Source organism: Kogia breviceps, chromosome 18, assembly GCF_026419965.1.
Source record: "Kogia breviceps isolate mKogBre1 chromosome 18, mKogBre1 haplotype 1, whole genome shotgun sequence".
In the NCBI taxonomy this organism is placed as follows: domain Eukaryota; kingdom Metazoa; phylum Chordata; class Mammalia; order Artiodactyla; family Physeteridae; genus Kogia; species Kogia breviceps.
The window spans coordinates 24,646,569-24,661,837 of record NC_081327.1 but is presented as its reverse complement, the minus strand read 5'-3'; the positions used below and the strand labels follow the sequence as shown (position 1 = coordinate 24,661,837).

General features: G+C 47.1%; 1 protein-coding gene and 1 long non-coding RNA gene across 3 annotated transcripts in view; one reads left to right on the top strand and one right to left on the bottom strand.

The window, feature by feature from the left end:
• LOC136792975 (uncharacterized) overlaps window positions 1-10,792 on the bottom strand; it is a 64,334-nt gene extending 53,542 nt beyond the window's left edge. The window contains exon 1 of one of the 2 annotated variants that reach the window (XR_010837636.1): window positions 10,596-10,792. This is a non-coding gene — a long non-coding RNA (uncharacterized lncRNA). Of the gene's footprint in view, window positions 1-2,247; window positions 2,471-10,595 lie in introns of those variants that run through there. The other variant, XR_010837637.1, reaches the window with a different exon arrangement.
• Window positions 10,793-11,323: 531 nt separating this feature from the next.
• CBLN1 (cerebellin 1 precursor) lies at window positions 11,324-14,843 on the top strand. Its single transcript, XM_059044325.2, has 3 exons — window positions 11,324-11,606; window positions 11,756-11,875; window positions 13,167-14,843. The coding sequence occupies exons 1-3, from the start codon at window positions 11,343-11,345 to the stop codon at window positions 13,362-13,364; spliced, it is 582 nt and encodes a 193-aa protein (XP_058900308.1). The 5' UTR covers window positions 11,324-11,342; the 3' UTR covers window positions 13,365-14,843.
• The last annotated feature ends 426 nt before the right edge of the window (window positions 14,844-15,269 follow it).

Sequence of the window (15,269 nt, the reverse complement as noted above, 5' to 3'; positions counted from 1 at the left end):
GTGCTTAATAGCAAAAAAATTCACATTTAAAGTTAATAGCACTAACTCCTAGCTAGAAGCACTACATCACCGTCACTGGATTCAGTGGGAGTGCCTTTTTAGAGGGGCAATGTTGCCGAGAAAGTGGACTGGTGTTTAGAACAGGGGACAGAAAATAATCCCACCTCTGCCAGCTGAATGAGTTCGGGCAAATTAGTTTATCTCTGCCAGACTACAGTTTGACATCCCAAAATTGGATATAATAACTATCTGAAAGTCTTGTGTTGAGGTGTGTCTATCAAAGGTTTACTGGTTTTTAAATAGATAGCACTGTGCAAATGAAGGCTATGGCTTTCTATTGCCAATTGTCAAATATACTATTTAATTCTATCCAACTTACATACGAATAAGTGCCTAATGGTCTTTTAAATGGTTAAAGGTTTATGAATAAGATGATCTTCCTACTGGGATTCACCTGATGCTTTTCTTAAACATGTAACCTTGAATCCACCACACAAAATAATGCTTTGATTAGAGCAATGCACATAATAAAGGTTATCCTCATTTCTAAGACATCAAACATCATTCACAAAAGAGAACTACTTTTGAAAGAGATGTATTTGTGCTGGGAAGAGATTTCTACTTCTAGTTGCAGATGATTTATTGAAGAATGCATATCATAGCCTGTCTGAGAGGCACTGCTATGAGCATCCTCATGTGTGGTTTGCAGGTCAAGGAAGAGGGGAAAATGCCTTGGTGGTACCCATGGACGTTGCATGGACTTCAACATTCTTAAAAGGAAATTCTCTTTTAGGCATTTAAAAAAACTGTATTAAAATACATTTATTGAAGTTTATGGAAGGCTAAAAAATTCATAATCCTAACCAAAGACAATTATCAATTAATATGCTGATTAATATACTCTACCAGTCATCGTCTATAGTTTAAATAAATCTTATAATTCCTGTACATATGTCCTATAAATATAATTTTGTATTTTGCTGTCTTCCCATTTATTAGCAACAGACTTTAAAGAGCAATAATTTGGAAATTGTCTTGGATACATGGGAAAATCTCTTTCAACTGAAATAATTTCGTGGGCAATGGAAATGTCATGAAGAGCCCCTAATTTTTCCCATCTTGTTGAATAGAAACAAAAGTTCTTATTTAGAATGAGTGGAAATAACCAAACTGATTTAGGCCTCTATTTATCCTCTAGTTAAAAAATGTAGCCCCACGTAGCAACAATATTACAGGGAACAAAAGAAAAAAAACAACTAAATTTGCAGTAAGGTCATTCCCTCAGACTACCAAAGCCCATCTATTGACCAGCTCTCTATGCTTCAGGCTTAAAATGGATCTCTCTGAAGCAATGACAGAATTTTTGCCAAGTGACTAGGATATAAACACCATTTTGGTCACACAGTGAGACATATGCTATAAAGAAAACAGGTTCAAAATAGGCAAGTGGGTTTCTCTAGAATAAATGAGAGCTCATGAAAACAGCTTCAGCTTCAGAGCTTCATGTCTGCGCTGGTGTGGAAGCTCTTTGTTTCTTCCACGGGGGATGGAGGCCCACTGTTTTCCTGATTCCTTACACTAATGAACTGCTATAAATTTGTTTGCGATATTCCAGAGAGCCCTAACTTCCGCTTTTAGGCATTGCTGAGGATGCACCCTATATGCCAGACTCACCTTTTGCAAGGTGTACTCTCAGCACTGTGGGTGATTTCCATGGGAGAATATTCTATTTACAGAACTACTGTCCCAGCATAATACAAAAAATCACTTATGAAGATGCAAGAGACAGGGAAAGCTTTCAATGATGTTTACACAAGCACAATGTCAGGGCCTCCCTTTCCTGTTCCCCGCAGAGAGGGTGGGGAGGAGAGTGTTCCTTTGTGAGGAAAGGCATACAAAAACTATTCATGTAGTCAAAGGACTGGGAAAATTGAAGCTCTTCCAAAGGGGATATGCACATACACTTCCTGAGCCCAAGAGTGTGCTGTGAGACCAGACAGGCATTGATATAAAGGAGGAAGGGAAGGAAGGAGTCTAAAGCAGAAACACAGGCTCTGTGTACCCTGTTTTTTTTTTTTTTACCTCAAGCACAGATATCAAATTCTTCTCCTAGCATGTTTTAAAATGGGATATCTTTAAAACTATACTTAAAGGGCACATTAAAATTTATTTTAAAAACTTCATAGATAAAAACCAGGCAAGCCATTCTCCATCGACAAAAATGTGCCAAGGGAACATAATAATTACCTTCAACTTTCACTTACAGGCAGTCAGATTCACAGTCCTCGAATTTGCTTACATTTAAAAATGGAGGGCTTCCCTGGTGGCACAGTGGTTGAGAGTCCGCCTGCCGATGCGGGGGACATGTGTTCGTGCTCTGGTCCGGGAAGAGCCCACGTGCTGCGAAGCGGCTGGGCCCGTGAGCCATGGCCGCTGAGCCTGCGCGTCTGGAGCCTGTGCTCCGCAACGGGAGAGGCCACAACGGTGAGAGGCCCGCGTACCGCAAAAAAAAAAAAAAACAAAAAAAACAAATAAAAATAGAAATGACAACATAAAATTTATAATGTTGATGATTTTCCAATTAAATCTCAAGATAGAAAAAAAATTTGATGTCATAAAAAAAAAAAGATAGCCAACTCCCGAGTCGTGAGATGTTTCAGCAGAAAAAACTGTGGTGTCATAACTGTGTGGTCCAATGAGGTGAGGATGATTTAGCTTTAATATCAAAGTGTTAAAATTCATAATGAGAAGAATATGATTGTCACAAAATCAAATCTCTCCCTCAGATAACTTACATAGACGTCAGGAAGTTTTGCTGGTTTTGTTCCCTGATGTGTCCCCGCTGTCCACAACAAACACCTGTCACACTGTAGGTGGTCAATACACATTAGTTGAATGAATAAATAAACACAGAAAGAGGAGTGCATGATATGTTTGGGAAACTGTGCCAACTGTGTGTATACTATTATCGAGGTACATTAAATGGTCTTTGCTTTAAATTTGCGAATGAGGACTTTCAATGGAATATATCTACTGAAATCAAACAAAGACATCCTGGCCTGGACTTTTGTGCAGCAAGAGAAGAGAAAACACTGGCAGAGAGCCGGGGGAGTGGCTGGCCAGCCTCAAGATGAGTCTGGAACAAGCATGGGGCAGTGGGGAATGCACCTGGGCTTCTAATTCTAGCACTCTGACCACCTGGGCACCCGAGGAGGCGAGCTGCAGCGCTCATGCATGGACAGCCTGGACCAAGTATAGGCTAATCACATAGGTGGATTAGCTCATTCCATCCTGAAAACCAGCCTTTAAGGTAAATGCTTACTGTTATTCCTACTTTGTGGATGGGGGAACTAAAGGCAGAGAGATTACATACCTTATCAAAGGGCTCCTGCCTACGAGGCACCAGCATGGGATTTTGGCCCTTGCATTCTGATTTTGGAGCCTGCACAAGAACCACTGTCTCAGAGGAACTTACCCTCCCTGGGCTTCTGTCTGCAAAATGCATACTCCAGGATGAAGATCCAAACTCCTGGTCTTTATGTATCTAAAAAGACCACAGAGGGCTCACTGCATTAATACCCTATCACCTTGATATTGCTGGTGCATTAAATATTGGGACCAATTTCATCATGAGGACAGAAGAATGTACTCACCAAATTTTATAATATACTGACAAAACCATGGATAAATCTCAATACATCTGTAATCACTTAAAACACTTACAGAATGCAGCATGTTACCACAACAACCAAAAGACATAGGAATTTAACCAGCCTGTTCTTCTGGACCAGTGAACACTAGAATTGAATAGGTATTTTAATTGAATTTATCCTAACGTTTGTTGCCGTTTGTGGATAGCCTGCTGGTCAAATCTTACTTCCCAACTGCTTTCTATTTCCTAACTAGCCTTTAATACTGTTTTGGTAAGGACCTCAAACAGTACTAGGCAGTAGGTGTGAAACGGATAGTTAAGTTGAATGGGTGACTAAAAGGATTCCCTCATAAGTACCAATATATTGAAACATACTTTATTGTGGCTTGCTTTCAAACTGTTGTTTTAAGAACTAAAACATTACCTGTTTTAGAGAATAATAGTAAAGCCCTTATTTGTTGAGAACATGCACAGATAAAATTTACAAGTTAAAAAAATTGAATAGAAGTAATTATCATGCTCTTCAATAAGAAAAACACATTTTCATATTTTAAAAGGTTTTTATAATTTAAAAACTCAAAATAGTTTTATGAACTCACAAAGTAATATTGTATTTTTCTCAAGATATTAATATATCCTTGTATTGCAAGCATAGGATGTATTTTACTTGGAGTATTTGCTATTTTAAAATATGCTTCTTTTGATTTCTTTTCACTTTAATATTCTGAAAACAGCACAATTACATTTATCAGCAGTTAATTTGTAAAACTCATGATGAATAGTTTTGTTTGAAATATATAACTTTGGTAACATCATGCACCTAATCTGAACTTGAAATGTATTAGGGTTTAATTCATAGTGATTTTTTTTCTATGATACAACTAGTGATTAAACAACTAATGGTTCCACAAGAGGATAAAATATACCAAATCTGTTGGTTCTGAAGGTGAAGCAAGATTTTGTACTAATACAGTCTATCACTGAGATCCCAGGAGGAAACAGAATTAAACTCAGATAGTTCGAATGGAGGGATTTTAATGAAGGGACAACCTACAGAGGTGTTGGCAGGGTCTGGGGAATCAGCACAAGATGCTGAGAACCCAGAGATTGGCAAACCTCCCATCCTCATGCTGAAGATACAGAGGGAGGAAAGAGTCTTATTACTGGAGTGAGAGCTGGAGCCCAGGAAGGGAGGAGGGGTGCTGGGCAGGAGCTACAATCTTGAAAAGGGGAAGCACCGCTAGAGATTTTTCAGGGTCACTGGTTCACACCACCTGCACTGAAGCAGGGAGGGAGCTGGAAGAAATACCCCAACTTCTCTCTGCCCCTTCTCTCTGACCCCCTGCTTGTGCCTTCCTTCTGTTGGCCAAAACCAGAAGCCAGTTGGAAGGAGTCAGCCTTCAGGGGCAAGAAGAGCAAAGAGGAAAGGGAATGGCTCTGGGGCGGGGGTTGAGGGGCCCGTCAGAAGCACTAGGAAGCTAATCACGTCACTGCCCCTGAGGCCTGACACAGGGTGGCAGGATGAAATGTGCTTCTCTGATCTCACTTCTCAGAAGTCTACCAGGAAATATCATTTTGGGAAAATAATTTTTTTTAAATACAAAACCCTCTTTTTTCTTCAACATTTTTTCCCCTTCAAGTTTTATTTAAATCCTTCCTTTCATTTACCTCCTAGTAACACAGAGGTATTTGGTTCAACCAGCCCTCCAGTTGGCAGACTTTTTTCTAAGACCTCATCCTGAGAGCTTTCTGAACTGCGGGAAGTCTTTACACAATTGTCAACGAATGCAAGATCCAGTAAATTCCCCTAAGATCCCTATTAAAGTTGGTGATAACTTTTCCGCAATCTCAATCCAGCCACCCACAGATGATATCATTCACCATTTCTTTGATAAATGTCAAATGCATTTGAAGTAACACCTGAAATATTTGTTTGAATGTTCTCTCATCTATTAATTTTGCATGTGTATATAATTTTTGTGTAACTTCTGATTATAGGGCAATTGTAAACAAATACAGAGAATAATCAAAGCTACCATGTAAGAACTTATGTAGCACCACTACTAAGAAGCCTTCTCAGTAGAACAGAAGGATCTTAAATGGAGGTTCCCATTTGTGGATGGGTTCCCATCCCCATCCACAAAGGATGCATCCCTGACCACCCTCAAACCTAAAGTCTGGGGTGGTGGGTGCAAGGATATGAGGTGCGATTCATCTTCTCAGTAGCCAAGGCCCTAAAACAGTGTCTTGCACATTTCATGCACTCAATAAATATTTGCTGAATTGGCCAAACCTTGGTTTGTCCCCATAATCACCGCCCTAAAAGCACACAGATAATTAATTCTTGGAAAAATTCCAACTAGTGTTTGATGTCACTTATGTGGTTTCTCTCTCAGGAGCAGCTCTGTAGCATTACATTATTTTATGGTTTTTTTCCCTTTCACTTTAATGTCATATACTTGAATAACAGCTTTATACAAAATTCCTACCAGCACCACCATAGCAGATTCAAGGCATCATTTTAAAAATGGTGCCAGCATCTTTCAATTTAGCACTGTCAAGTGGCTAGGAAAATGCATAATTTGGTATTAAGAGCTAAAGATATTTTGAATATATTCTTTAAGATCAGAGTTTTTTTTTAAGAATTAAAATGTTACCATAAACTTGGCCATCATTGAAAAATAATCCTGCCTTTCTTTGCGTTTAATGAAAGTGTCCAATTACAAAGTTAATTTTGTAACATACTTTTTAAACTTAAACAGCAAAAATATATCCAAAGTGAATCTGAATAGGCAAAAAAAAAAAGACATATACAGGAAGACCAAGGTTTTGGTGAAAGTTAAAATATTATTTCATACTTTGCACAACTTAGAATTATTCCCAAATTTTATAGTCTAGATCCAAATGTTAATTTGAAATGACCTTGACCGTTGAAATCCTAAATTTAACACTCTTCAGAACAAAATAGCCTTTCTCTTCTGCTTCATGGGCAAATGAACTAAATACTAGGGAATGGTACTGCCTGGGCCTTTGAACCAAGGCTAAAAGAGATGAAATACTATTTGATGTGTATAAACATCAAAGAATCCATTTTGAGTTTATAAAAGGATGACTTTTTTCATATCCCGTGACAAAATATTCCCCTTTTCCTGAAAATGCTCTCATTCCTACAATAGGGGGTTGTTATTTATTTTCCAGGGTGGAGGTGGAAGGATCAAGCTGTTATGTTTATTTCTCAAAATGTATTGTGGTGAGAAATTCAGAGTCCAGTGTGGGGAAATAAACCTTGACTTCACTAAAATATAAAGCTGTATTTAAGGCAGTAGGTAAAGGATACAACAGCAACAGTACAAGTTCATTATTTGCAATCTTGCAGTTCCTGAAATCTCTATAACACATTACTTTAAAAGCCTCAGACAGATGATTTTATAATACTTTACCAACATTTCAACACCTGAAAAGCCTCAGCAAGTTAAACCCTCTAGTTTTAAATTTCAGACATGACCTCACTCAATCCTTTTATTTTTCAGACTTTCTCAAATTTTCATGTTTTCAATAATCAATGAATAATGATGAATTTTAGACACCTATCCACAAAGAAAGTAGATTTTCACTTTTGGAAGGAGCCTAAGAAGTGAAAAGGAAAAAAAAAAATCAACTCCAAGAAAATGTTGCCATAGAAATCTTTTAGAACAGAATGTTAAATTACTTAATTATTTATAATCATCTGGCTCTACCATTTGAAGTGCATTCAGACTTCAAAGCTAACCCTTTGGTAGCATCAATGTTGACAGTACCTGACTGCATGTTTAGCTGAGATCTTGAAGATCCCATAGGACCAAAACAAACATATATCTACTGTTCTGGCTACTGCATCACTATTCATCACCATTCTTTTCCGGTGAAATATATTGCAGTTGACCCTTTGAGAGGGACTAAAATAGACATGTGTTGTTTCTGCCTACCTAGCATCCTTCCTCTAATTTTCCTTTGGAGAGCTCCCCTACTCCAGATAATGTGGAGCTAACATCAAACCCCTTTCTGGAGGAAGACATCTGAATCCAAGCTTAGTCAGTAGAACAGTCCATTCTCCATGTTCAGAGAGGGGCAAGTGACTCTGATGCCCTTGAAAGAACAGCTCTGGGACTTTTGCAGCAAATATTGAAGAAAAAGTGCTCTCCTTTCCTTGCTCTGAGTTGGCAGTAGCTTCTAAGAGGCTATCGTATAGAAACAACTTGTCTGAAAATGAAGCCAAAACCAGGAGACAGATCCTGATAACCTTGACTAATGGCTCCAACCATACTTTCACTGGCAAGACCTATCTATAGGCTTTTTCATCAATTAAATGAAATCCTTTATACTTAAGCCAGTTTGAATTGGTTTTGTCACTTGCTGCTAAAAGAATCCTGAGTGTAACAATGTGACAACATTAAAAATAAACATGACTGCTTTTGAGGTTTCTAATGAATTTACCTCCTCATATGCATTACTTTATTTAATCCTCCCAATTCAGGAAAGCACATATCCATTAACATTAAATTCATTATTTTTTAAACATGAAGTATGGTGGCCAGGGAAGTCTCCCTTACATGGGAGAAAAGTGGAGGTTACATATTTCAGGGCACTTGATAGATATCCACCAAATGAAAGAATAAACACCATCATATTTCAGGGCACTCGATAGATATCCACCAAATGTAAGAATAAACACTATAGCAGAGCCAGGAGGTGATCCCTATACGAATTCCCTGACTGATAAAATTAGGAAGCTTTTGCAGTATCCCAGGTCAGAGATGATGAACCCCAAACAGGCAGCCCTACAAGAATGGCTCAAACAAATAGGACGTAAAGATAAAGTCAAGTTAGATGTGGGGGTCCCTAGGTGGGTGTAGCTATTGTCACTGGGATAGGGAAAGAAGGAAGAGACAGAGTCTGGGTGACAAAGGGAAGGAGGCAAATTATGGGTCAGTTAAAGACGCCTGCAGGATAGACAAACAAAAGAGGTCCAGCAGGCCCTTAGAATGACGGGCCTGGGATGGAGGGAGGCTTCGGCGACTGCCCATACAAGATCCCCATCACTGGCATACAGATGGCAGTTCGGGCTTGGGCACTGCCTGCCAGAGCCTCCCCAGGAACAGAAGAGGAGGGGGGTGGAGGGGGCCCCTCTAGGTAACCTCAGTCCTGTTTGTGAGCTCCATGAAGACAGGCGTCCCCACCAGACGGGGTTGGCAACCAGTAAATATCTGTGGAATGCCTGTGTAGAGCTAGGGCACTGAGCGCATGCCGTTGGTTCTACACGGGTATTTCGCCAGGTACCCTCCACCGCTGGAGCTGCCAGCCTCTGCGGCTATACGGGGTGCAGTCTCATGACTCAGCTCTCCCCTCTTCAATTAGTTCATGCTCTCACATTAAGTGTAATCACAGCTGGCAACGTTTCCTGGGGATGTCTCAAAAAGATCTGAGTTGAAGAACAGTTTTGTGTCAATTTAATTTAAAGTAAACATTTTTGCCTCTTCCCCGCTCCTTCCCTTTCTCCTGGCGAACTCAGCGACCCCGGCAGGCAGGCGTCCCAACGGACGCGAGGGTTGGCCATGAGGTACCTCCAGGTGATTCTCAACAGCTAGCTAAGTCACAAAGACACAAAGGAGGCTGCGAAGCTGAAAGGTGTGGCTGTTAGCGATTCCAAGGCAGGCTACCGCGTAGGGAAGAGGGTACCCTAGGCGACTGCACACCCCGCCAGCGGCGAGCCCGGAAGCCGAAAGGAGGTGCTGCTGTCAGCCAGCGATCCAAGTCTCTCCAAGATCCTCGGGCTCGCACCAGGCCGCCGCCGCCGGCCGCACATCTGCTCTGGCTCGGTAGAGCACGCAGGCTCAAGGTCGCCCGGCGGGGACCAAAGCTCCAGGTACCCCGGTGGGCAGCATCCCGACACGCCTCTGCTTGGCGTCCGAAGCCCGCGCTCTTGCTTTGGACTTGGCGGAGAGGTCCGCTCGCCCTCCAGCCTCCGCCGGGTTAACCGCCGGCGTTCATCTTCAGGTCTCTTGCCTTCTCGCACCCAGGCTGGAACGCACCTTTCCTCTTACCGTCTCCGCTGCTCCTCTCTCTCTGCCACTTACCAAAGTTGTTATTTTCACTTTCACGTTTGTGACTACTTGTGTGTAAAGTTCTAAGTTAATACGTGAGGCGAAAATTCACTCGCCTTGAAATTTCAAAATCACCCTTGAAAAATCGCCCATAAATCACAAGATTTGGTGTCTATACTCAAAGCAATAATATGCAAGTACACGTGGATAAAACATGCCGCAAAGGTGAATAGTAAATAAAAAAAATACGGATGCAAAATATAACTTTTAAGTGCAAAAGATAAAAATGATATCAGGGAAATGAGCCTGCCTGCGACGCCACTGGACTTGTCACTGCCACCTGCACTAGGCTGTAAGAGGCACGAAGACAGGCCTCGTCTGTTTTTGGTCATCACTACATCCTTGGCGCGTGGCCCTGTGCCTGGCACTTCGTAAGTGTTCAATGATCTATCTCGAATAAATGAACGAACGAATGAATGAGTGAACGTTAGATCCGACTCCGCGACCCGCAGAACAGGCACATCGAGAAGCGAGAGGGAGCTGCCGGCCCAGCGCTACGCTTTTAGCCGCGAGGCCGGGATGCTGACAGTGGCCTCCAGGCCCCGCAGCGCCAGCTCCCGGAGGCTGCACGTGCGCCTCCTCCCACTAAGGCCTTGGCGCACGCCCCGCCCCGTCGCGCACGCACGCGCCCTGCAGCCCGACAGCCCGGTCAGCCCGCGCACCACGGCTCACCCGCGCGCCCGCTGACCCTCGCGCCTTTGCCCGCTGGAGGGCGCTCCCCTCCCGCCCCACGCGCCCACACGCGGGCGTCTCTCGGCCCCCCGCGACTCAACTCCGGACCCTGGCCGCGCGCCGCCTCCTACCTGAGGGCCGGCGAGGGAGGTGTGCGGAAGGGCTGAGGGGCTGAACAAGACCGTAGCGGGAGGCGGGAGGCGGGAAACGAGAGAACGAGCGGCCGCGGCGAATGGTCCGGGCGCGGGCGCGCGCGCGCTCCCGGCCCTCGCTCTCTGTGTCGACTCCCGGCCAGAGCCCAACCCTGCTGCCGCGCGCCGCCGGCCTCGCCGCGCCTAATAACAACAGCGCCCAGGGTCAGGTGGCCGCGCGCGGACAGCGCCGCCATTGGCTCGGCAGGGAGCGCGGCGCGCCAGGATTGGCCAGTGGGCGGAGCTTCTGCCGGTGCGGGGGCGGGGCTGGAGAGGGAGGTGGCAGGGGCGGGGCCAGGCCGCGGTCCGCGCCTTTGTGCCCGGCGCGCGCTCTCCGCCGCTCCGGCTGCATCGCCGGCTGCATCAATAATTCAGAGCGGCGGCGGCGGCGGGAGCAGCCGGTGCGGGAAGGAGGCGGCGGAAGCAACGGGGATCAAGCGGCAGCGGCTATGCATCCAAGTGAGGCTGGGCAGCCGCGGTACCCCTGAGGCCCGGGCAGGGCTCCGGGAGCATTGTGCGGGGGGCACGCTTGCCCAGGAGTGCAAGGAAGACCTGAAGTGTCCAGAGCGGCGCCGGTGGAGCTGCGCACGGAGCTGAGGAGGGGGTTTCGGAGCGGGGCTGGGGCGGGGGGGGCGGCTGGCGCAGGCAGCCCCCGGGGTGGGGGGCGGGGTGGGCGCCGGCGCCGCGATGCTGGGCGTCGTGGAGCTGCTGCTGCTGGGGGCAGCATGGCTGGCGGGCCCGGCCCGCGGGCAGAATGAGACGGAGCCCATCGTGCTGGAGGGCAAGTGCCTGGTGGTTTGCGACTCCAACCCTACGTCCGATCCCACGGGCACAGCTCTGGGCATCTCTGTGCGCTCCGGCAGCGCTAAGGTGGCTTTCTCTGCCATCAGAAGCACCAACCACGAGCCGTCCGAGATGAGTAATCGCACCATGATCATCTACTTCGACCAGGTGAGTGCTCCGGGAAGATTGGATTGGTGGAGGTTAGGGGAGAGGTGGTAGGTAGATGTTCGATCGTCTCCGAGGTCTCTGCGGAAACGCAGGGACAAGAGTTCTGGACAGATTCTTGCCTACTCCCCTTCGTTCCCGTCTCGTTATAGGTACTAGTGAACATCGGGAACAACTTTGATTCAGAACGCAGCACTTTCATCGCCCCGCGCAAAGGGATCTACAGTTTTAACTTCCACGTGGTAAAAGTCTACAACAGACAGACCATCCAGGTCAGCTGCCGCCTCAGGGCCAGGCCCCAGCCCCGGTAGGGGGCTACTAGCCGCGGGAGTGAGCGAGCCCTGTGGGGGTGGGAGATGGAAGGGGCAAGCTGCATGTGCCCGGGCTGCTTGGAGGGACGGGTAGCAGGGCCTCACGGTTCTGTGGCTTGGACTCTCCCTTGCCTTCCCTGTCATTGGTTCTTGGAACCTATTCCCATCCCCAGTTACAGTTTTCTGCCTCTGCCTTCTGGGACCCTCCAAAGAGGTTCTCCCGCTATGGGACTCGAGGGATTTCCCTTAGAAGGTTTCTGTTAGCATCAGGGACAGTTCCCGCTTCGGGAAGCTTTCCGCCATCCTCGCCCTCAGCACCACGGACAGTATCCCCGACCCTGTCCCAGCTCTGAAGCCCGCGAGACGCCTGTGCGCTTGCGTTCAGCGCCACGCTCGGGGTGGGGGGGGGGGTCTCCTGGCGTCTTTATGGGGGCCGACTCCGGATTTCTGAACAAGCAGCGCCGAGCAATAGCAGTTTAAGGGTGGAGACGGAAGGGAGGGGCATAGTACCACTCCCTCCTGGCTCCAGCCTTTCCTTAGCCAGCACTCACCGGCTCTCCATGTTCCCAAAGGTGTCCAGGATTCCTTTGGGCGGACACGGAAGGCGGAACGCGCGGTTGGGGAGAGGGCGCAGGGCCTTTGGCTTCTGGTGCCACCGCAAGGGCAAAACCAGGCGGTGGCGGGCGAGGCTGGATCTGGGACGGGAACTGAGCCCAGGGTTTGGGGAGGAAGCACAGAGTGCAGCTCTGCGCGAGATTTCTCACCAGCCGAAGCCTTGCCTGGCTCCTCCATTGCGTCTCTGCTGTGTCCTGGCAGCCGGGTCCGGGAGGAGCCAGGCGTTTTGTTTGTTTGTTTCTATTTGTTTGTGTTCCCGGAAGCGCCAGTTGCCTGAGTTTCTCTTTGAGGCTGGGGGGGAGGGCGAGGCTGAAGGTCTCTGGGCGCTTGAGCCACCTACGGGTTCATTAAACTGGATAAAAGAGCGAATCAGGATTCTACTGGCGCGTCCAAGAAATGAAAGTGACTCCTGTTTTGAGGGCAGACCCTTCCTGTCACCCAGATGGGCCGTCTTTCGCCTCATTGGACCCTCAGCAGTAAACTGCAAAGCGCCTTTTCTTTCCGCTCTCCCGCCCCACCCCCGCCCCCTGCTTCCAGGTCTTAAGGCTGTTAGCCAAGCGGCGAAGGTTCGCGGCTTTATCGCCGCTTCGGTACCCGCCTAGGTTGCGCCTCTGAAGCGGGCCTGTCTCTTTCTCAGGTGAGCCTCATGTTAAACGGGTGGCCGGTGATTTCAGCCTTCGCTGGTGACCAGGACGTGACCCGGGAAGCCGCCAGCAACGGAGTTCTAATCCAGATGGAGAAAGGCGACCGAGCATACCTCAAGCTGGAGCGGGGAAACTTGATGGGGGGCTGGAAGTACTCGACCTTCTCGGGATTCCTCGTATTTCCCCTCTGACTGGCTCATCGCGGGAATGGAGGCAGGGAGAGGGCGAAGGCAGGAGGGGAAAATGATAAAGAGGCAGAACTTTCGAGGACGAGAAAGCGGCACGACTTGAAACTTCCTACATGTTCCCCAGCTGTATCCGGGTAAAAGGTGCGCACCCGGCTGTCGGACAACTTTGTCCGTTTCCTCTAGGAGAAGTAAATTCCGCTTAGCTCTGCGCACTCCCATTTCCAAAAATAAACTCGCCTCCCCCATTCCAGTGGCAGTAATCAAGAGAGACTCCTTGTCATTGTTTCTTACCCTCATGTTCACGTTCCCTACAATTTATACAAAAGAAACTTTGCATTTCACTGTATAATGTGAAATATCTTCCTCCTCTGAGTCGCCATCTGAATCTTTACAACCGCTGAAATCTAATACGTCCCTCCCCCCTTTTTTCTTTTGGAGAGGGGGGAAGGTTTTTGTTTGTTTGTTTTGTTTTGTTTTGTTTTGATGGGGAGGTAGTTTTAATTTGGCAAGTATTGCTCGGAAAACACCGCTCGAATTAATTAGCTGAAGATTCTTTGTATCCTCGGCTGCTTGTTTGCAGAGAAAGGACTCACCTTAGTGGTGACTGGTTTAAAAAAAAATATATATATATATAAATATATATCATTTGTACACGAAGAACTCTTCCCAGTGGAAACTGGCTGTATTTCCGTATTTCTATGTCCTATTCGGAGTGATCGTGAAATCTAAGGCTGCTTGATGTTCTGATGCTTGTTAATGCCCTCGTGTTCTGTGGCTCCACTAAACGCCAGGAGGTTCTTCCGGACGCTTCCCCGTCCTCTGTAACATACCTGTGAATAGCCAAGATTTAATTTTGCTTTAATCCAATAAAGTGGAAGTGGGACTTTTATTTTTCTGAAACGGCTTCCTAAAGTCCGCACCTTCCCCAGTTGCGAGGTCTGGAGGCAGGGGTGCGGAAGCGCGAGATTCACAGGGGTAGGGGACTCGGTGGGATGCAACCCAAGTAAGGCCAGGGCAGGAGGGCTTCCTCGCCAAATCGGCCTGCGCTCCTTCCTGCGCAGGCCTAGGGCCAACCCTGCATTCGCCCCGTGCTCCCTGCTTCGGCACAAACGTAAGAAATTTGGCTGAAATCTTGCTAGGCCAGGCCCGGCTGCCGGCGTGGAAGCGAAGTTTGGGCTTTTCGCAGTCCAAATGCATCAGGAGTAATCCCAATTCGAAGAGCCGGAACCTTTCTGCCCTAAGCGTCACGCTTCCCACGCCTCTGCCTCTGGACTGTCTGCTCACAGATCCCGAAGCAGCGTACGTTTTATTTCGCCGCCTCTGAATCCCAAGTCCTCCCTGCCGTATTACCCGGCCCCTGGGACCTGTGATTACGCTCATCGCAGAACTTTTAATTCAAGAGGTTCGTCCAGGAGTTTTGATTGTATCGGAACATAATGTGAAAGCAAAATTGAAATAAACGACTTCGTTTTAAGTCTGGAAGTCTGACCAAGTCGCTTCAGCTGAGGGGAGGTCGGGCGTGGGAAAAGAGGTGGGCAGCCCAGAGGCGGGAGCCGCGGCCTGCATGGGCCCCTCTGGCTCTGTTCCGTTTGGAGGCTTTTTCCTGGCCCGAGATTCAGAGATGAATTTAATTAGCTCCTGGAGGCTGGAGAGAAGGGGGGTGTGAGGGATTAATAATGGCATAATAAGCAATGTTTCTCTATTTGTTCCCGCGGCTCCTCCGATTTTGAGACTCAACAGGCACGGGGCCTGCGCTGAAACTCAGACCGGGTTATTCCTCCGCTTGCGGTCCAGGGGTCCGCATCTCTAGCAGGCGCCATCCGCAGCCCCAGCGGCCCCGGATCCTTCGCGGGATAGGTAGGGACTTCCGGAGTGAGGAGGGGACCCGGTGCTTTTCTGTTCCTGCCC

What these genes read in the sequence shown, in the direction of transcription:
- CBLN1 (XM_059044325.2), top strand. Translation starts at nt 11,343, where the DNA reads ATGCTGGGCGTCGTGGAGCTGCTGCTGCTGGGGGCAGCATGGCTGGCG. An exon ending in TGATCATCTACTTCGACCAG is followed by an intron (nt 11,607 to 11,755) that starts GTGAGTGCTCCG and finishes GTCTCGTTATAG; the next exon opens with GTACTAGTGAACATCGGGAA. An exon ending in ACAACAGACAGACCATCCAG is followed by an intron (nt 11,876 to 13,166) that starts GTCAGCTGCCGC and finishes TCTCTTTCTCAG; the next exon opens with GTGAGCCTCATGTTAAACGG.